General features: G+C 34.8%; 1 protein-coding gene and 1 long non-coding RNA gene across 2 annotated transcripts in view; one reads left to right on the forward strand and one right to left on the reverse strand.

Annotated features, from left to right (window-relative positions):
• LOC307187441 overlaps positions 1-1,630 on the forward strand; it is a 57,191-nt gene extending 55,561 nt beyond the window's left edge. Inside the window, exon 3 of the long non-coding RNA XR_013828604.1 lies at positions 568-1,630. This is a non-coding gene — a long non-coding RNA (uncharacterized lncRNA). The remainder of the gene's footprint in view (positions 1-567) is intronic.
• Positions 1-17,852, reverse strand: part of C2CD6 (C2 calcium dependent domain containing 6) — a 142,532-nt gene that overhangs the window by 61,991 nt on the left and 62,689 nt on the right. The window contains 5 exon segments of the mRNA XM_079923486.1: positions 3,580-3,873; positions 5,040-5,083; positions 6,892-6,958; positions 8,781-8,886; positions 17,678-17,824. Coding sequence (XP_079779612.1) covers positions 3,580-3,873; positions 5,040-5,083; positions 6,892-6,958; positions 8,781-8,886; positions 17,678-17,824 — 658 coding nt within the window.

Consider the following 17,852-nt stretch of genomic DNA (forward strand, 5'->3'; position numbering starts at 1 on the left):
TGTTAACACTTCAAAAATATTTAAGGTAGTATCTTACAGACCCACTTGACTAGACAAAAAATATTCTAAGTATCTTAGGGTGGCCTCTTAGACCCTCTCTGCTAGACCAGAGAGCTTCTAAGATTCTTAAGGATATTGTGCTACAGCACCTTGACTATCAGTTAAACGGGGGCATGTTTTAAAGATATTTGGGGGTGTAACATTTGGCTAAGGTCATAATTTGATACCCAGGAAACCCGCAAAATCTCTAAGATAATCATAGTATCTTGGACTGAAAGGAACAGAGACAATTTAAAATGCAAAGAGGTTTCTGAATTCTTAACTTTCTACAGATAAGACATAGGCTGCAAAGCTACTCAGCTACAAATATAAGCTCTTTCTTATGGAAAAAGAAAGATTCTCAGAGGGCAGAGCCAGAAACTTCAGAATTACTATGGCTCACTGACTGCTATATGCTTCTCTTTACCCTTCCTTCACCTTTGGAATGTAAGTGCCTGTTGTTATCCTATTTCTGATTCACCATTGTATGTATGTAGTGGACAGATAACTGGTCTCTTCAATTCACAGGTCTTAAGATTGAGAGAAGCCACGCTCAAGAAGCTTCATCTACCTGGATCTGATTTAGATGATGAAATTCTGTACTTAAGCTTGAGCCTAATGCAGTAATGGCATGAAACTAAGAATTTTGGAAGCAGAGTAAGTGTATTTTGCTTTTGGGAGAGAAATTACTTGGAGCTAGAGATGGTTAATCTGTGGATGACCCCCAATGAACAACACCTTTCAAAATTCACGCTCTTATGTAGTCCCCTCCCATATTGGGTCAGGGCTGAGCCTGGGACCTACTTTAACTAACAGAATGGAGTGAAAGTGACCCTATGCTAGTACAAAGCCTAAGTCTTAAGAGTACCTGAAGCTTCTGTTTTTGTATATTGGAAGCCCTGAGCTGCCACATAAAAAGTTCAGTTGCCCTGCCAGAAAGACCACATAGAGAGACCATAGGAAGAGTTTGCATGGACAGGGGGAAGAATAATCCCTAAGATTACAGAGAGAGAAACTGAGACACAGAGAGAGAGAGAGAAGTTTGAGAGACAGGGAGAGAAACAGGCACATCAAACCAGATGTCCATGCATCCCAATTGAGCCCAGACCTACGGCTGTTTCCATCAGGGTATAAAACACATAAGTGAGCCATAATGAGTGTTCCAGCCCAGTCAAGCTCCTAGATGACTACAGGACCAGCCAACATCAAGTGGAGCAAAACAACTACCTACCTAAGCGAAGTCAACCCATAGAATCTTGAGAAATAATAAAATGGCTATTTTAAGCCACTAAATTTTGCAGTGGTTTGTTATGGAGCAATAAATAATTCACTTATGAAATGAAAACTGAATATTTTGGAAGTCAGATTCAATAAAGAAATTAAAAGGCAAACCACAAAAACTATGAAAAAGTATGTGCCATGAATATACAAGGTTATTATCTTTATAATAAAAAGAGCTCATTATAAAACCTAAACAACACCACCAAAAACTCAACAGAAAAAATGGACAGTCTACTCATCTACTCATAGGGAAAATCAAAATGGCTAATAAGCATGAAAATGTTTTAATCATTATTTAAAATATCATTAATACTCAAATATCACTGGTCAGAATAGAAAGTGGCACAATCTTTCAGGAGAGCAATTTGTCAACATGCTATTTCTATAAATATATGAGGAGATAATCACAGACACAAATAAATAGGTAAAAGAATATTAATTTCAAGCTTAATGTCCAAAAATATAGAAACTATTTTAAATTACTGAATATCAATATTTGAGGCTATCCTGCACCTTGCAAATTTTAAAGAAAATTGAGGTAACATGCTTATGATATAATATCAAGTTTTAAAAAGCATAATATAAAATTATACATATATAGTTTGATCCAAGTTTTTAAAAATAAATAAGAGATATACATATGTGGGCTTCCCTGGTGGTGCAGTGGTTGAGAATTTGTCTGCTAATGCAGGGGACAGAGGTTCAAGCCCTGGTCTGGGAGGATCCCACATGCCACAGAGCAATTAGGCCCGTGAGCCACAACTACTGAGCCTGCGCGTCTGGAGCCTGTGCTCCGCAACAAGAGAGGCCGCGATAGTGAGAGGCCCGTGCACCGCGATGAAGAGTGGCCCCCGCTTGCCACAACTAGAGAAAGCCCTTGCACAGAAACGAAGACCCAACACAGCAAAAGTAAATTAATTAATTAATAAACTCCTACCCCCAACATCTTCTTTAAAAAAAAAAGAGAGATATACATATGTTAATAACAAAGACTGAAAGGAAATAAAATTATTAAATGTGGCAGTAGAATTATAACTACTTTTATTTTCTTTTTTATACTTCTATTTTCTAAATTTCCTATAATGACTGTGTATTACTTTCACATTCAGTAAAAACAAGAATGTTTTTCTTTTTAAGTTACATTGCTTAGCGTATTGATCTAGGTAATTAGGAATAATTCCCCAACTTGAGATATTTAATAAAATTATATCTTTTGGAATTTGGAAAGGAATTTAGAAATGACCTAGTATAAACTACCATTCAGTAGATGAGAAAATAGGCCTAGGGATTCAGGTGCGCAAGCTTGCTGATGTATTTAGAGGCAGAGCCATACTTAGAACTCAGATTGTTTTCCCACTGACCAATACACATTTTTACACTGCTTTATGATAGTGACTCAAACAAGATGTAAAGATCTAAGTAGAATAACTGTCATTTTAAGAAATGCTTTTCCCTGGTGTACCTTTAAATTTTCAGATCATTCTCTTTTTTTTTTTTTGGTACGTGGACCTCTCACTGTTGTGGCCTCTCCCGTTGCGGAGCACAGGCTCTGGACGCACAGGCTCAGCGGCCGTGGCTCACGGGCCCAGCTGCTCCGCAGCACGTGGGATCTTCCCGGACCAGGGCACGAACCCGTGTCCCCTGCATTGGCAGGCGGACTCTCAACCACTGCGCCACCAGGGAAGCCCCATTCTCATTTTAAACTATAAAACTGTTTGTAACAGGGGCACATATGCTATTTCCTATAACAGTTTCATTAAAAATTTCCACTGAAATAACCTCTCAGGCTTTCCTTTGAATTTAGATTTTGTTACCATTGTTATATTTTCAGCTGAATTACATCAAACCATGAGACTGGTTTGTATTACTGGTTTCTCAGATCACTTTGCTTTTCCTTCAAAGGTTTTTTTCCTCCTTACTTGATGAGTATTAGTAGGGTGGGAATAGTTAATATACTTAGACACACTTCTACTTGGAGACATTTGTATTTTCAATTTATTTATTTTTTATTAATGAATTCTTTCGTTTTTCTTAGTCTTATACTTCTAATACGAGGGCACATACCTTTAGTTCAAGGTCTTCCTTTGGATCGTGACTTTGAAAACTACCTTTTGATTTTGAATCTGGGGAAACTAAGCTTGTGCTCTTCCTTCAAGCTAAGCTTACATTGTTGCTTTGCCACCTAATTTCTGTTGGAGATAAATTTAAGTTCCTCCTCTTTATTCTACCTGGGTTTATATGGATATTTTTCAACTTTACCTCTGATGGAGATGAGTCAGTTTTTAAAAGGCTTGGATATCTATCTTTCATTTTTTCTTCTGGTGGGAAGAACAGATTTTTCATTTTTCTCTCCGGCACAGCCTCTTGCTGGTGTTCCTCTAAAGGTGGTATTTCGTCCTCTTCTGTTAACGTCAGCCTAGGAATAGTGGGCAATGGAGTATCTGTTTCCTTTGTTGACATGTCACTTTTAGGAGCAACAACATTTGAATCATCTTCACCCGACTGGTTCAAAGTTGGCAGAGTCAGGCCTTTCTTATCGTCATTATCCAGTAACTAGAAAATGTATCAATAAGACAAGCTACCTATTAATCATTATCAACTAGAAAATATTTAAAACTAACAAAATCGGACTTAAAATCATTTGTACTTTTATCCTTTATTATAATAAGTTACCATCAATATTTGTAAATTATTACATTCCTTATTAGAAGAGTTGAGAAATTCTCTACTTGCCTGATACCATGGACTATAGGATATTATCCATAAAAATGATCATACTGCATTATAAACTAGTGGTTCTCATATATTCATATTGTATAAATCATCAGCATCTCAGAGAAGAAAACCAAGGGGTCTGACATTTTACTGTTACTATACTATCACCAATATACCATAACAAAGGAAACTTTAATAGCAAAATAGCACAAAAGACAATATCATAAAAATCACAATAATATGGTAAAATAAAGGAAATTTAAATAGCAAAATAGTACAAAGAATAGTATCATAAAAGAAAGGACTGTTAAGTCTGTTAAGCCAAGTAAGTTTAGCTGTATGAGAAATTCTCTATATTGTCTTTTTTTCTCTCTCTTTGGATTGTGCAAAACAGAACATACTGACTCTTCAATTGGTATTTTGGGAGCCACTGGCCCAAGAATAGAAATCATTAAATCCTATTTGTCAAGCAGTATGGAAGAATCTTTTATATTTTATTGGTTTACATAGGGGTCCACTGCCTTACGGAATTAATACCTTCTGTAAAAGCTAAAAAGCAAATAATATTATGTGAACTCTATTTCTATTTATAAAATACAGACTATTACTTTGGAGATTATACATTACAGAGAATACACAGCTGTATTATAGAGAAAAAGTAAAGAATGTAGTTAGGTCTGTGGCATCCATTTCTAAGTGCAGAACTTTATGCTTTCTTTTACTTGTTTCCCTCCTTCTGTTCATAAACACCTTTTGTCCCCTATATTCATATGTACTTTAAAATGTTACTATTTGATACTGAAACTTCCCTTTTAATAGCGTAATTTAAATTAAATAAATCGTGTAACACTGTACAGATATTGTTGTAACAGAAATAACCATGAAAACTTGAATAACTTCTTGAGTGCTTTCTTCTTTCCATCTATAAATATTTCTCCATTTACAAATATTTCATCCCTTTATAAAATAGTAACTATTCGAAGTTCTCTTTCAAGTTCCCTTACCTCACTTGGAAGAGTTTCAGCTTCTTCCTTTATACGAAGGATATCTGTTAAGAAATTCACAGAAGTATTTTATTATATATAAAAATAAACATTATTTATATGCATTAATAAAATAGTACAGTTTTTCTCACCAAGAATAAGAGCAATTTAAATCAAAGCAGTTATTCAAACATAAACACTACATATTTAGTAAAAACAGGCTGATGAATCTCTGGGAAGATGGAGGAGTAAATGAACAAGTGTGGAGATGAAGTGAAAACATGTATAAAATGATAAGATTTCAGATCCCTCAATATAAGACATAAAAACAGGCATGTACTATATTTTACTAAAAGTCAAGAGGAAATAAAAATAAATCCCAGATGGTCAGTGATAAGGTTGGGATTGGAAAAAAAGAGTAAAGTTGTATGTAACCAGAAAAAATAGGACCATTCAAGAGAGGCTAACTGAAGCACTTGTAAAGTTTTCCTAGAAATATAAAGAATACGTATTTAGCAAACAAAAAAGAAAATTCTAAAAGGGAAAGGGAATAAATAATTGAGATACAAAGGGATGCATAAGTCTAGTAAAAAAAAATTATTAAGGTCATTATTAGCTGCATGACTGCTGTCAGCTCATTTTTCTGAGGCTTGGTTTTCTCACATGTAAAATAGATTAGTGATAGCTTATCTTATAGGTATGTTACAAGTATATACAATGGGAGCAGCAATGTGGTTAAATGCTTGAGTTCTTGGGTCAAATAGACTAGGTTCAAATTAATGGCTGTGTCACCTCTCATTGACTTGATCCTCAGTTTTCTCATCTGTAAATATGTGGATAAATAATAATAGCACCCTCGATTGACTGCTCTGAGTACTGAGTTACATAATCCAAGTAATGTGCCTGGAACTCAGTGATCAGTAAATGTTAGCTGTAACTACAGGGAGCCACTGGAATGCCAAAAGGAAAGAAGTCACTAGAGGATCCAATGGGACTTGAAATAAACTCCGTGGATAAGTGAAAAAAAGTAAAAAAAAAAAAAAAAATAGTAACCACCAGTGTGTGAGAGAGGTTAACCTCCAATATTCAACAGCAATATTGAAGAGGGAAGTTGTGATTCTCCTACAACCTAAAACTCTTTCAGTGAAAGAGTAGATTAAAGATGAAATAGCTCTGCTAGGCTGGTTGATCCTCAGAGGTTAAGAAATGAATATATCAAAGCCTGAGGTAGCTGGGGAAGTAGAATTAGAGAAGTAACCTGTGGCCAGTCTTATAAAAATAAATCATTAATCCACACCAGCAGAATCCAAGATTTTAAAGATAGAGTATTATGCATCTATTTTAACTTACTTTCTAAATGAATCTCTTAAGAGAGATTTTTCTTAAAGACTGCATGAACAGTATCTTCTATTAATTAAATATCTTACTGATAATTTTTGCAAAGTTCTCACATTTAATGTTAATTTAATTTCCTGTCCTGCTCTCTCTCCTCCTCCCTTTCTCTTACACACACACACGCACACGCACGTGCATACACACATCCTCCACATAAAAAAGACCAATAGCTCTACAGTTAACAATGTTTAACAAAAATACCTTGTCATAGATTATAGGTAAGATTTAACATTTTCCTTGCTCTTAAAGAGGAAAGGACTATTAAAAATAAAAATAACTCTTAATTGGGTCTAAGTATTTTCTTTGGAGTGTTACAAAATAAATACTATATACCAAAACTATAATGAAATGTATTTTTATTCCCTAACAAAAAAATGAAGTATACTTAAAGCAGATTGCTAGTTTTCTTTTTGTGATATAACCACCCTGTTTTAATTATCTTAATAATAAATACAAAAAGGTAAATTAGTTTCTTAACCTGATGTTACGGTATCTGTAGGTCTCTCTTCCAATTGGCTTTCAAGTATCTCATTGGTATTACTTTCCTAGAAGAAAACACATATTGGAGAAATGTTTAAAGAGCTAAATTATTTTTTCCTGCTTTCATAACTTTTTAAAATACTTTTTAAAAATTTACAGAAGACAAGAAGAATATGGGTTTGTGAGAAAAGCAAACAGTACTGTTTTAAAGAGAGGCACACCCTGGCTAGGAGTTAATGGTCCAGGAAGAGAAGACCCAAGAATTGATAGAGTTTCTGAATGATGAATGCATGACAGAAAAAGATTACAAGACAAATGACATAATGTTTAACTTCAAGTGGTATAAGAGGATACCCCCGGGAAACAGATCACTTTTTTATTGGAATACATTATGGTCTATCAGTTGCAAAGTGATGTGGATCTTTATAAAATTCCAAGAAGAATTATAAGGTGGAGTGACCACTGGCTCTTATAAAATACTGATTTTTCAATGAGAACCCAAAGTTCAGAGTCCCTTTAATGAAAAGCCCTGCAAAATTTTCCTAAAATACTAATTCTGTATTAGCAAATGCTAATCAATTTATCTTATCGCAGCACAATCCTGCCCAATTATCTCAGAGGCATTGAAAAACATGAATATATCAATATGTTATGACTACCATTTCAAAGCTGTGATTTTAGTCAATGTTTTATCTATTCACTGAAATCCCTATGAATCTTTTACTGCCAGGTCAAAATGTATAGATTAGATAGTACTTCTAAATAGTAAATCTTACTTTTATATCTGATAAGGGTCTAGTATCCAAAATATATAAAGAACTCTTACAACTCAACAATAAAAATACAAATAGCCTAATTAAAAAATCAGCAAAAGATATGAATAAAAATTTATTCAGAGAAGATATACAAACGGCCAGTATTCACACAAAAAGATGTTCACATCATTGGTCATTAAAGAAATGCAAATCAAAACCACAATGAAATACCACTTCAAACCCACTAGGATGGCCATAATTAAATTTTTTTTAAAAAGGAAAATAACAAGTGTTGTAGGAGATATGGCACCCTCATGCATTGCTGGTTAAATGTAAAATTGTGCAGCTGCTGTGGCAAACAGTTTGGTAGTTTCTGAAAAAGTTAACAGAATTATGATATGATCCAGCAATTCCACTCCTAAGTATATACCCAAGAGAATTAAAAACATACATGCACACAAAAACTGCACGTGAATGTTCATAGCAGCATTATACATAATAGCTAAAAAGTGGAAACAACCAAATGTCCATCAACTGATGAGTAGATAAAAAAATGTAGTATATCCAAACAATGAAATATTATTTGGCAATGAAATGAAATGAAGTATCGATACATGCTACAATAGTGATGAACCTTAAAAACACTATACTAAGTGAAAGAATCAAGTCACAAAGGACCATATATTGTATGATTCCATTTATATGAAATATCTAGAACAAGAAAATCTTTAGAGATATAAAGTACATTAGTTGTCATCTAGGGCTAGCAGGGCATGAGGGGTTTGGAGGGTATAGGCTAAGAGGTATGGGGTTTCTTTTTGGGGTGATGATAATGTTCTCTGATTGTAGCGATGGAAGCACAACTCTGTACTTAGGGTCACTGAATTGTACACTTTAAATGGATGAACTGTATAGTATGTGAATTATATCTCAACAAAGCTGTTAAAAACTAAACCTTATAAATTATTAATCAATATTTATTGAATGTCACATTATCAAAATAGGAACGTGCATGAACTATGAGTAGCATTTTATAGAGAGAGAACAAATAAACAATATCTGATCATTATTTTTACTTATCGTAATTTTAAACTAAAAATCTATATATGGAAGAATGTATTATGTCAATTACCTTAGTTTCTTTACGTTCCAATCTTGGGGTAAGAACTCCTTCTAAATAGCTAGCTTTTTCTATCCATGTACTCAGACGTCTATATTCTTTTTTCATTTTTTCTAGCCTAAAGAAAAATCAGTTACAGATTTAAAAAGTGACAGAAGAATATATATGGTATGAAGCAAAGAACAACACATACAGTATAATACATTTATAAAAAGTCCTTAAAGAAGAAAACCAGCAATATATTGTTTAAGGACACATAGGAAAAGGAATGATTACAACAAAAATCAGGATAGTAGTTACCTGGGGAGAGTTGGGGAGAGGGATGTAATCTCATAAGGGCACACAAAACACATTATAATATTGGTAATGTTGTATTTCTTAACTCGAATTGTAAATATCTAGGCAATGGTCTCATCTTTATTTAAGTTATACATACATATTTAAGAAATTATTCTATATATATTGCTCTCATTTAAACTATATATACATATTTTATAAATTATTCAACACATATATGATATCCTCTGCAATAAAACAAATGAAAAGATAGGAATTTAGTTTTTAATCCAAATTTCAAAAGGCTTTCATAATCTAAAAATATAATCGACAAGAATTAAATGGAAAAGAGGAAATGTTTCTCAATTCATTTCATTAGGACACTATGACCTTGACAATAAAGCATAACAAGGACATTACAAAGAAGGAAAATTAGTCTAATCTCATTCACAAACATAGACGCAAATGTTACAAATAAAATATAATTTTAGTACAAAAAATGTAGTGGTATAAGGAAAAGATAATATACCATGAACCAGTTGGCTTTATCCCAGGAATATAAGGATATTTTGACATTAATAACAGAATGTTTAATTTAAATACAATTTAACTGATTAAAAGAGAAAAATAATTTGGCAAAATCCAACATCCATTCATGATTAAAATAGAAAACTCTTAGAAAACTAGGAACAGAATGGAATAATTTACTTAATCTGGTATAGGACATCAACCAAAAAACCTATATAAATAATGTGCTTGACTATTAAATGCTAGAAGCATTGCCATGAAAGATTCGGAACAAAACAAAGATGTCCACCCTCACCATTTATAACAGACATTGACTGGAGCTTCCAGCCAGCATAGAATGACAAGAAAACAAAACTAAAGATTAAGGATTGGGAACAAAGAAAGAAAATTGTTATTACTTGTAGATGGTATGATTGTGTAAATAAATTCCCCCAAATGAAACCACAAATAAGTTATTATGAATATGAAAGTTTAGCTAAAAAGGAAAATTCCAAGAAGATGATGAAAGCAGAAGTAGCATAGTTTTTGAATCCTCCCAAATATCTACATAAAAACATTCAGAGTATCTAGGTAGCAAACACAAAAACTTATAGGCAACATTTACAAAACCATGTGACAAGGTTTCCCTATTAACCCCATATACATAAAACCTTCATGGTATCAGTGAATATATGGGAGAAAGCAACAGGTATAAAAGGGGCATCTGATGAATGTGAGAATAAGAGAACCCCAAAGAGCCAACAGGTGGTCACAAGAAAGCACAGCCAGCCAGCCTGAGAATAGCAGTTGAAACTGGGAGGGTTTTACTCATTCTAATAGTGGGTGAGTACAAACCATTCATGATAAGAATTAAAGGACTGGAGTAGTCTAACCACTGAGAATGCTCAAAACTGACCAGCCAGGTCTCTACTTAGGGACAGGGCCTCAGAAAACCTTGAAAGAAGGTCACTGTATATTTAAACACCAAATAAAAACTTCAGAAGTGGGAGCTCTGTGAAGCTAGAAAAGCTTTCGGAACCAAGCTTCTACAAAAAATTCAGGAAAATTAATTTCATATAAAATTGAGCAACAGAGAATTATCAGGGCCAAATTCCAAAGTGGTTATAAGAAGATAATAAGGATCAAAATAACATTCTTAGATTGCAGAAACACACAACAAAGATACATGGGAGTCAGTGAGCAGAAGGAGGAGAGGGGGACCCATTCTGCTAGGAAGAAGGGGGTTGGGTGGTGCTGCCACTCAAGAGAAGGCAGAGCAACAGCCATTGCTGTCACTGGAAGCCAAAGAAGTCGAGGTTCTGCAGGTGGAGCTCAGGGAGCCACTCTGAATGGAGAAGCATTATAAGGATCCAGGTGGGTTCTACTAAGCCAAGAACTGAAGAAATTTGTGGATTCCAGTCCAAGATGGTGAAGAGGCTCCTGAACTCATTCATCTCCTCTCAGAGATACACCAAATCTATAGTTGTACAAGGACCAATTCCTGCTGAAAGAAATCCAGAAATAGCTGAGCAACTCCTAAACACTGGACGAATGAGAAAATACCCACAGCAAATGGGTAGGAAAGGTTGAGACACACTCTCATCATAAACCTAACCCTGGCACCATGTCATACAATTGGGAAGGAACTTCCAATTCCCAGCATCTCTTTGAGGAGAGAAAGGTTCGGACCCCACAATGAGTGCTCCAACTTTCAAGACTGCCACTTGAGGGACAGGGCCCCAAAACACCTAGCTAGGTCACACCTAGCTTGTGACCATGAGACCCTCAAGGTTAAAACAAAATAGAAATAGTTCTTAATGGGTTCTCTAGGACTTGCCATGGTTATTTGCCAAGGGCCCAGCACAGAGTAGGCAAAAACTGTCCATCTCCCAGTCTTTCCCCAAGAGAAGCCCACTCACATTCTGTAAAAGTTAATGTTTGAGGGTCAGGCTTCTAATTTAGCATGCTTCTAGGGGCTGACTGCAATCCTCCCTGGAAACCAGGGAAGCCAGCAGACACTGCATCTCTCTTCTCCCTCTAGCCTGATCCAGATCACCAGTATCTCCAAGGAAATGTTTGTAGATACAACTGGCACCCCGGATTCTGTAGCTGCCACCCAAGGCACAGGCCCCCAGATTGCCTGATGTCACAGTCAACAGGGTTTGCAGTTACCAGTCTACAGGACTATAGTACACAAAGAAGCAGTTTTAATGGGTGCAGGTGCACCACCAACCCTGTGACTATACGAACAGGCCCAGCACAGAGGGAAGAGGAAAAAAAAGTCTTCCAGTTTGTCCCTGAAAGGGCTCTAACTACATACTTTCCCAGCATCTGCCTGGGGGTTCAGCTTCCAATCAGCCTGAATCTAGGTGCTGACTGAGATCTCCCCTTTGGGATACTGACAAGTCTTGACACGCCCTCAACTATTGGGAGGGTGACTAAGAACAAACAAGGTGACTTGGACCATCACAAAGGTTTGAGGGACAACCAAGAACTTGGGCTGGGCTGATGGTAAGGTTCCTTTCCTACAATGAGGCCACAACATCAAAACTTAGAGAGGCGGTTGTTTTATCTAATGTTCAGAAACCAACACAGAGAGTCAAGGAAAATGAAGTAAGAGAGGAATAAGTCTTAAGCAAAGGAATAAAATAAAACTCCAGAAACATAAGTTCCAAACAAAAGAACAAGATAAAACTCTAGAAACAGACATTAATGAAGCAGAGATAAGTGACTTACCTGATAATGAATTCAGAATAATGGCCATAAAGATGCACATCAAGGTCAGAAGAAAAATGTATGAACAAAGTGAGAATTTCAACAAAGAGATAGAAAATATAAGAAAGTACCAAAGAGAAATCACAGAGCTGAAGAATACAATAACTGAACAAATGATATGACTAGCCAGAAGGGGTTAACCCAAAATATATAAACAGCTCATATAACTCAATATCAAAAAACAAACAACCCAGTCAAAAAATGGGCAGAAGACCTGAGTAGACATTTTTCCAAAGAAGATATACAGATGGCTAACACACACACAAAAAATGCTTAATATCACTATCAGAGAAATACAAATCAAAACAACGAGATATCTCTTCACACCTGTTAGAATGGCTATCATCAAATAGTTTACAAATAACAGACATTGGTGAGGATGTGGAGAAAAGGGAACCCTTTCACACTGTTGGTGGGAATATAAATTGGTGAAGCCACTATGGAAAACAATATGGGGGGTCCCAAAAAAACTAAAAATAGAACTACCATATGATCCAGCAATTCCACTCCTGAGTATAAATCAGAAAAAGTGAAAAGCCTAATTTGAATAGATACATGCACTTCAATGTTCACAGCAGCACTATTTACAACAGCCAAGATATAGAAGCAACTCAAGTGTCCATCAACAGAAGAATGGACAAAAAAAGATTTATTCATACACACAATGGAATATTACTCAGCCATAAAAAAGAATGAAATTCTGCCATTTGCAGCAACATAGGTGGACCTAGAGAATATTATGCTTAGAGAAATAAATCAGAAAGAGAAAGACAAATACTGTATGATATCACTTATTTGTAGAATCTAAAAAATAAAATGAATGTATCTAGCAAAACAGAAACAGACTCACAGATACAGAAAACAAACTAGTGGCTACCAGTGGGGAGAGGGAAGAAGAGAGGGGCAAAATAGGGGTATGTAATTAAAGGATACAAACTACTATGTATAAAATGGATAAGCAATAAGGATACATTGTACATTACTGGGAATTATAGCCATTATTTTGTAATAACTTTTTAAAATTTAATTAAAAAAAATTTTTTTGGCCATGCCACACAGCATGCAGGATCTTAGTTCCCCAACCAGGGATTGAACCTGCATCCCCTGCAATGGAAGCATGGAGTCTTAACCACTGGACCACCAGGGAAGTCCCTGTAATAACTTCTAATGAAGTATAATTTATAAAAATACTGAATCACTATGCTGTAGACCTGAAACTAACATAATATTGTAAATCAACTATACTTCAATTAAAGAATTCATTGTCAAACATCAAAAAAAAGAGGAATCAGCTGTGTTTCAGAAAGAGAAATTAAGGAAACAATCCCATTTCCAATCACATCAAAAAGAATAAAATACCTAGGAATAAATTTAACTAAGGAGGTCAATGACCTGTATTTGGAAAACTATAAGATACTGATGAAAGAAATTGAAGATGATATGAACAAATAGAAAAATATACTTTGCTCATGGGTTGGAAGAATTAGTATTTTTTAAAATGACCATACTACCCAAGGCAATCTACAGATTCAATGCAATCCCTATCAAAATAACAATGACATTTTTCACAGAACTAGAACAAATAATTCTAAAATTTGTATGGAAACACAGAAGTCCCTTATTACCCAAACAATCTTGAGAAAGAAGAACAAAGCTGGAGATACGACACTCCCTGATTTCAAACTACACTACAAAGTTACAGTAATTAAAATAGTATGGTACTGGCACAAAAACAGACACATAAATCAATAGAACAGACTTAAGAGCTCAGAAGAGAACCCATACTTACATGATCAATTAATTTACGACAAAGGAGGCAAGAACATACAATGGGGGAAAGACAGTCTCTTTAGTAAATCGTGCTGGGAATACTGGACAGCTACATACAAAACAATCAAATAGGACTACTTTCTCATACCACATACAAAAAATAAACAAATGGATTAAAGACATAAATGTCAGACCTGAAACCATAAAACTCTAGAAGTAAACACAGGCAGTACACTCTTTGACATTGGTCTTAGCGATATTTTCTTGGATATGTCTCCTCCAACAAGGGAAACAAAAGCAAAAATAAACAAATAAGACCTAATTAAACTTCCAACTTTTGCACAGCAAAGGAAACCATCAACAAAATGTAAAGCCAACTTACTGAATGGGAGAAAGTATTTTCAAACAATATGATAAGGGGTTATTATCCAAAATATACAAAGAACTCACATAATTCAACATCAAAAAAGCAAACAATCTGAGAAAAAAATTGGCAAAGGACCTGAACATACACATTTCCAAAGAAAACATACTGATGGTCAACAGACACAAAAAGAGGCTCAACATCAGTAATCATCAGGGAAATGCAAATCAAAACCACAATCAGATATCACCTCACAGAATGTCAGAATAGGTATTATCAAAAGACAACAAATAACAAGTGTTGGTGAGGGTGTGGAGAAAAGGGAACCCTCCTGCACTGTTGATAGGAATGTAAATTGGGGCAGCCACTATGGAAAACAGTATGGAGGTTCTTCAAGAGATTATAAATGGAACTACCATACAATCCAGCAATTCCACTTCTGGGTATTTTTCCAAAGAAAACACAAACACTAATTTAAATAGATATATGCATCCCTATGTTCACTGCAGCATTATTCACAATAGCCAAGATACAAAAGCAACCTAAGTGCCCACTGATAGATGAATGGATAAAGAAGATGTGGTGTGTATATATATATATATATATATATATATATATATATACACACACACACACACACACACACACATATGCAATGGTGTATCATTAGCCATAAAAAGAATGAAATCTTGCCATTTGCAACAAAAAAGGTACAGCGCTAACTGAAACAAGTCAGGCATAGAAAGACAAGTACTGTATGATTTCACTTATATGTGGAATTTAAAATTCAAAACAGATGAAGAAACAAATCAGAGACAGAATCATAGACAAAGAGAACAAACAGAGTGGAGGGGAGTGGAAGAGGAGTGAAATAGGTAAGGGAAATTAAGAGGTACAAACCTCCAGTCACAAAATAAACGGATCACAGGGATGAAATGTAAAGCATGGGGAATATAGTCAAAAATAATGTAATACCTTTGCTGACAGATGGTAACTAGACTTATCATGGTGATCATTTTGTAATTTATAGAAATGTTAAGTCACTGTGTTGTGCACCAGGAACAATATAGTGTTGTAGGTCAATAATACTTCAAAAAATGAAAGAACAAGCTCATAGAAAAAAGAGATCAGATTTGGGGTTACCTGAGGCAGGGGGTGAGGAAAGGGGAATTGGATGAAGGTGGTCAAAAGGTACATACTTCCAGTTGTAAGATAAATAAGTACTAGGCATTCAGTGTACAACATGATTAACATAATTAGCACTGCTATAGGTTATATATGAAAGCTGTTATGAGAGTAAATCCTAAGAGATCTCATCACAAGGAAAAATCTTTTTTCTTTTTCTTTTATTTTGAATCTATATGAGATCATGGATATTTGGTAATCTTATCATGATAATCACTTCATGATGTATGTAAGTCAAATCATTAAGTACTGCTTAAACTTATACAGTGCTGTGTGTCAATTGTATCTCAATAAAACTGAAATAAAAATAAATAAATATTATGTGGAATCTAAAAAATGGTACAAATGAACTTATTTACAAAACAGGAATAGAGTCACAAATGTAGAAAACAAACTTATGGTTACCAGAGGGGAGGGGGGAGAGAGATAAATTGGGAGATTGTGATTGACATATATACACTACTATGTATAAAACAGATAACTAGTAAGGACCTATTGTATATAGCACAAGGAACTCTACTCAATACTCTGTAATGACCTATACGGGAAAAGAACCTAAAAAAGAGTGGATATATGTATATATATAACTGACTCACTTCGCTGTACACCTGAAACTAACACAACATAAATCAACTATACTCCAATAAAAATATATAAATAAATAAATGTTATTGAAAGAATAAAACATAGGACTAGGAGAAAAGGGGGTTCCTTGATCACTCAACTCAATGTTTATGAATTAATTTATAAGTTTGAGTAAAATATGCATATACATAAACATCATTTTTAAAATTTTAGGAGTTCCGTTTCTGGCAATGATGGACTCGATTATTTCAGACCATCTCACTGCACAACTGAAAAAGCTGACAAAGTATTTTAAAATTTTTTCTTTGGAAGCATCAGTCAGTTATAAAGGCAGCAAGAATTTGCAAATCCAAGATGCCAGACAGAAAGGAAGTCTGGAGACTCTGAGCCCAAAATTTGGAGCCATTTTCCTTCAAGGCATTTGAGGTGGACAAGAGTTAAGAGCTTTGAGAGAAATATGTAAGAATGAGGGAACAAAAACCAGAGTTCAGCCCCTGTTAAGGATGAGAAGCCATGGTAAGCACCTAGGCTTTCAGTTGGGGCCCTAGAGGGCTATACCCCAAGAATAAGTGCCTCCTTAACTATTGTACCCTGGTTGCCTCTCACTAGTCCCGGCCTTGATGTTAAGAATAAGAGTAAACCAAAAAAAGACTAATGCCCACAGGAACTAGAGCCCAAATCATTTCAGTCTCACCTCAATTGAATTAAGGTGATCTGGGATTGCTAGTGTTCCTAGGCTAGCTGGCTGCCAGATGCAAATGTATGTATTATCTGTAAAAATATATAATCAAGAGCCTCAAATCAGTTCTACAGATTTTCAAATACAATGTTTGGCACTTGATGAAAACAGCTAGGCATATGAGAACATAAGATTTGACTAAAAACTCTGAGAAAAAAACCAACAATAGGTATAGACTTATAGGAAATCCAAATAATCAAGTTATCAGAGATGAACTTTGAAATACAATGATTAATATGTTCAAAGAATTAAAAGATAAGACTGAGGATTTTGGTAGAGAAGTGGAACTATGAAGTAAATGAAAATTCCATAACAAAAGGAAATAACTGAGATTAAGAACTCAATTGGCTTAACAGTAGATAAGAGACAAAGAAGAAAGAACCAATGATTATAAGACAGGTCAGAAGAAAATATCTAAAGCCTAGAGATAAAAGATGGGAAATACAGAAAAGAGTATAAGAGACCTATAGACTATATTGTTGAGTGAAGAGGCAGAGAAAGTATTATACTTTCTCCCATATTAATATGTTCTCACCCCTTTTCTTGCCAGATCATTGACTTTTTAAAACAAACACTGAACCCATAATATCATCATGATGAAGGTTTCTGGACCAATAGCAAGCCTATGTCTCAAAGGAAAAATTAATATATAAATAACACATAAATAAGATGAAAATCTTTTTGTTTTGTTTTGTTTTTGTTTTTTACCTTGCCCGGGGTTGTTGCTGAAGTTTTTCAAGTCGTACTACAGATGGCTGGTTGGATTGGGATGCTGTAGTTGGCACCCCAACCGAAACATTCAGGTCTGGGGATAAGAATGCTGGATATTCTATTCGTTGTGGTATAATAACATTTCTGGAAAATGGTAATAAAGTTAAAATTA

This window comes from Stenella coeruleoalba (genome assembly GCF_951394435.1).
Source record: "Stenella coeruleoalba genome assembly, chromosome: 6".
Classification (NCBI taxonomy): domain Eukaryota; kingdom Metazoa; phylum Chordata; class Mammalia; order Artiodactyla; family Delphinidae; genus Stenella; species Stenella coeruleoalba.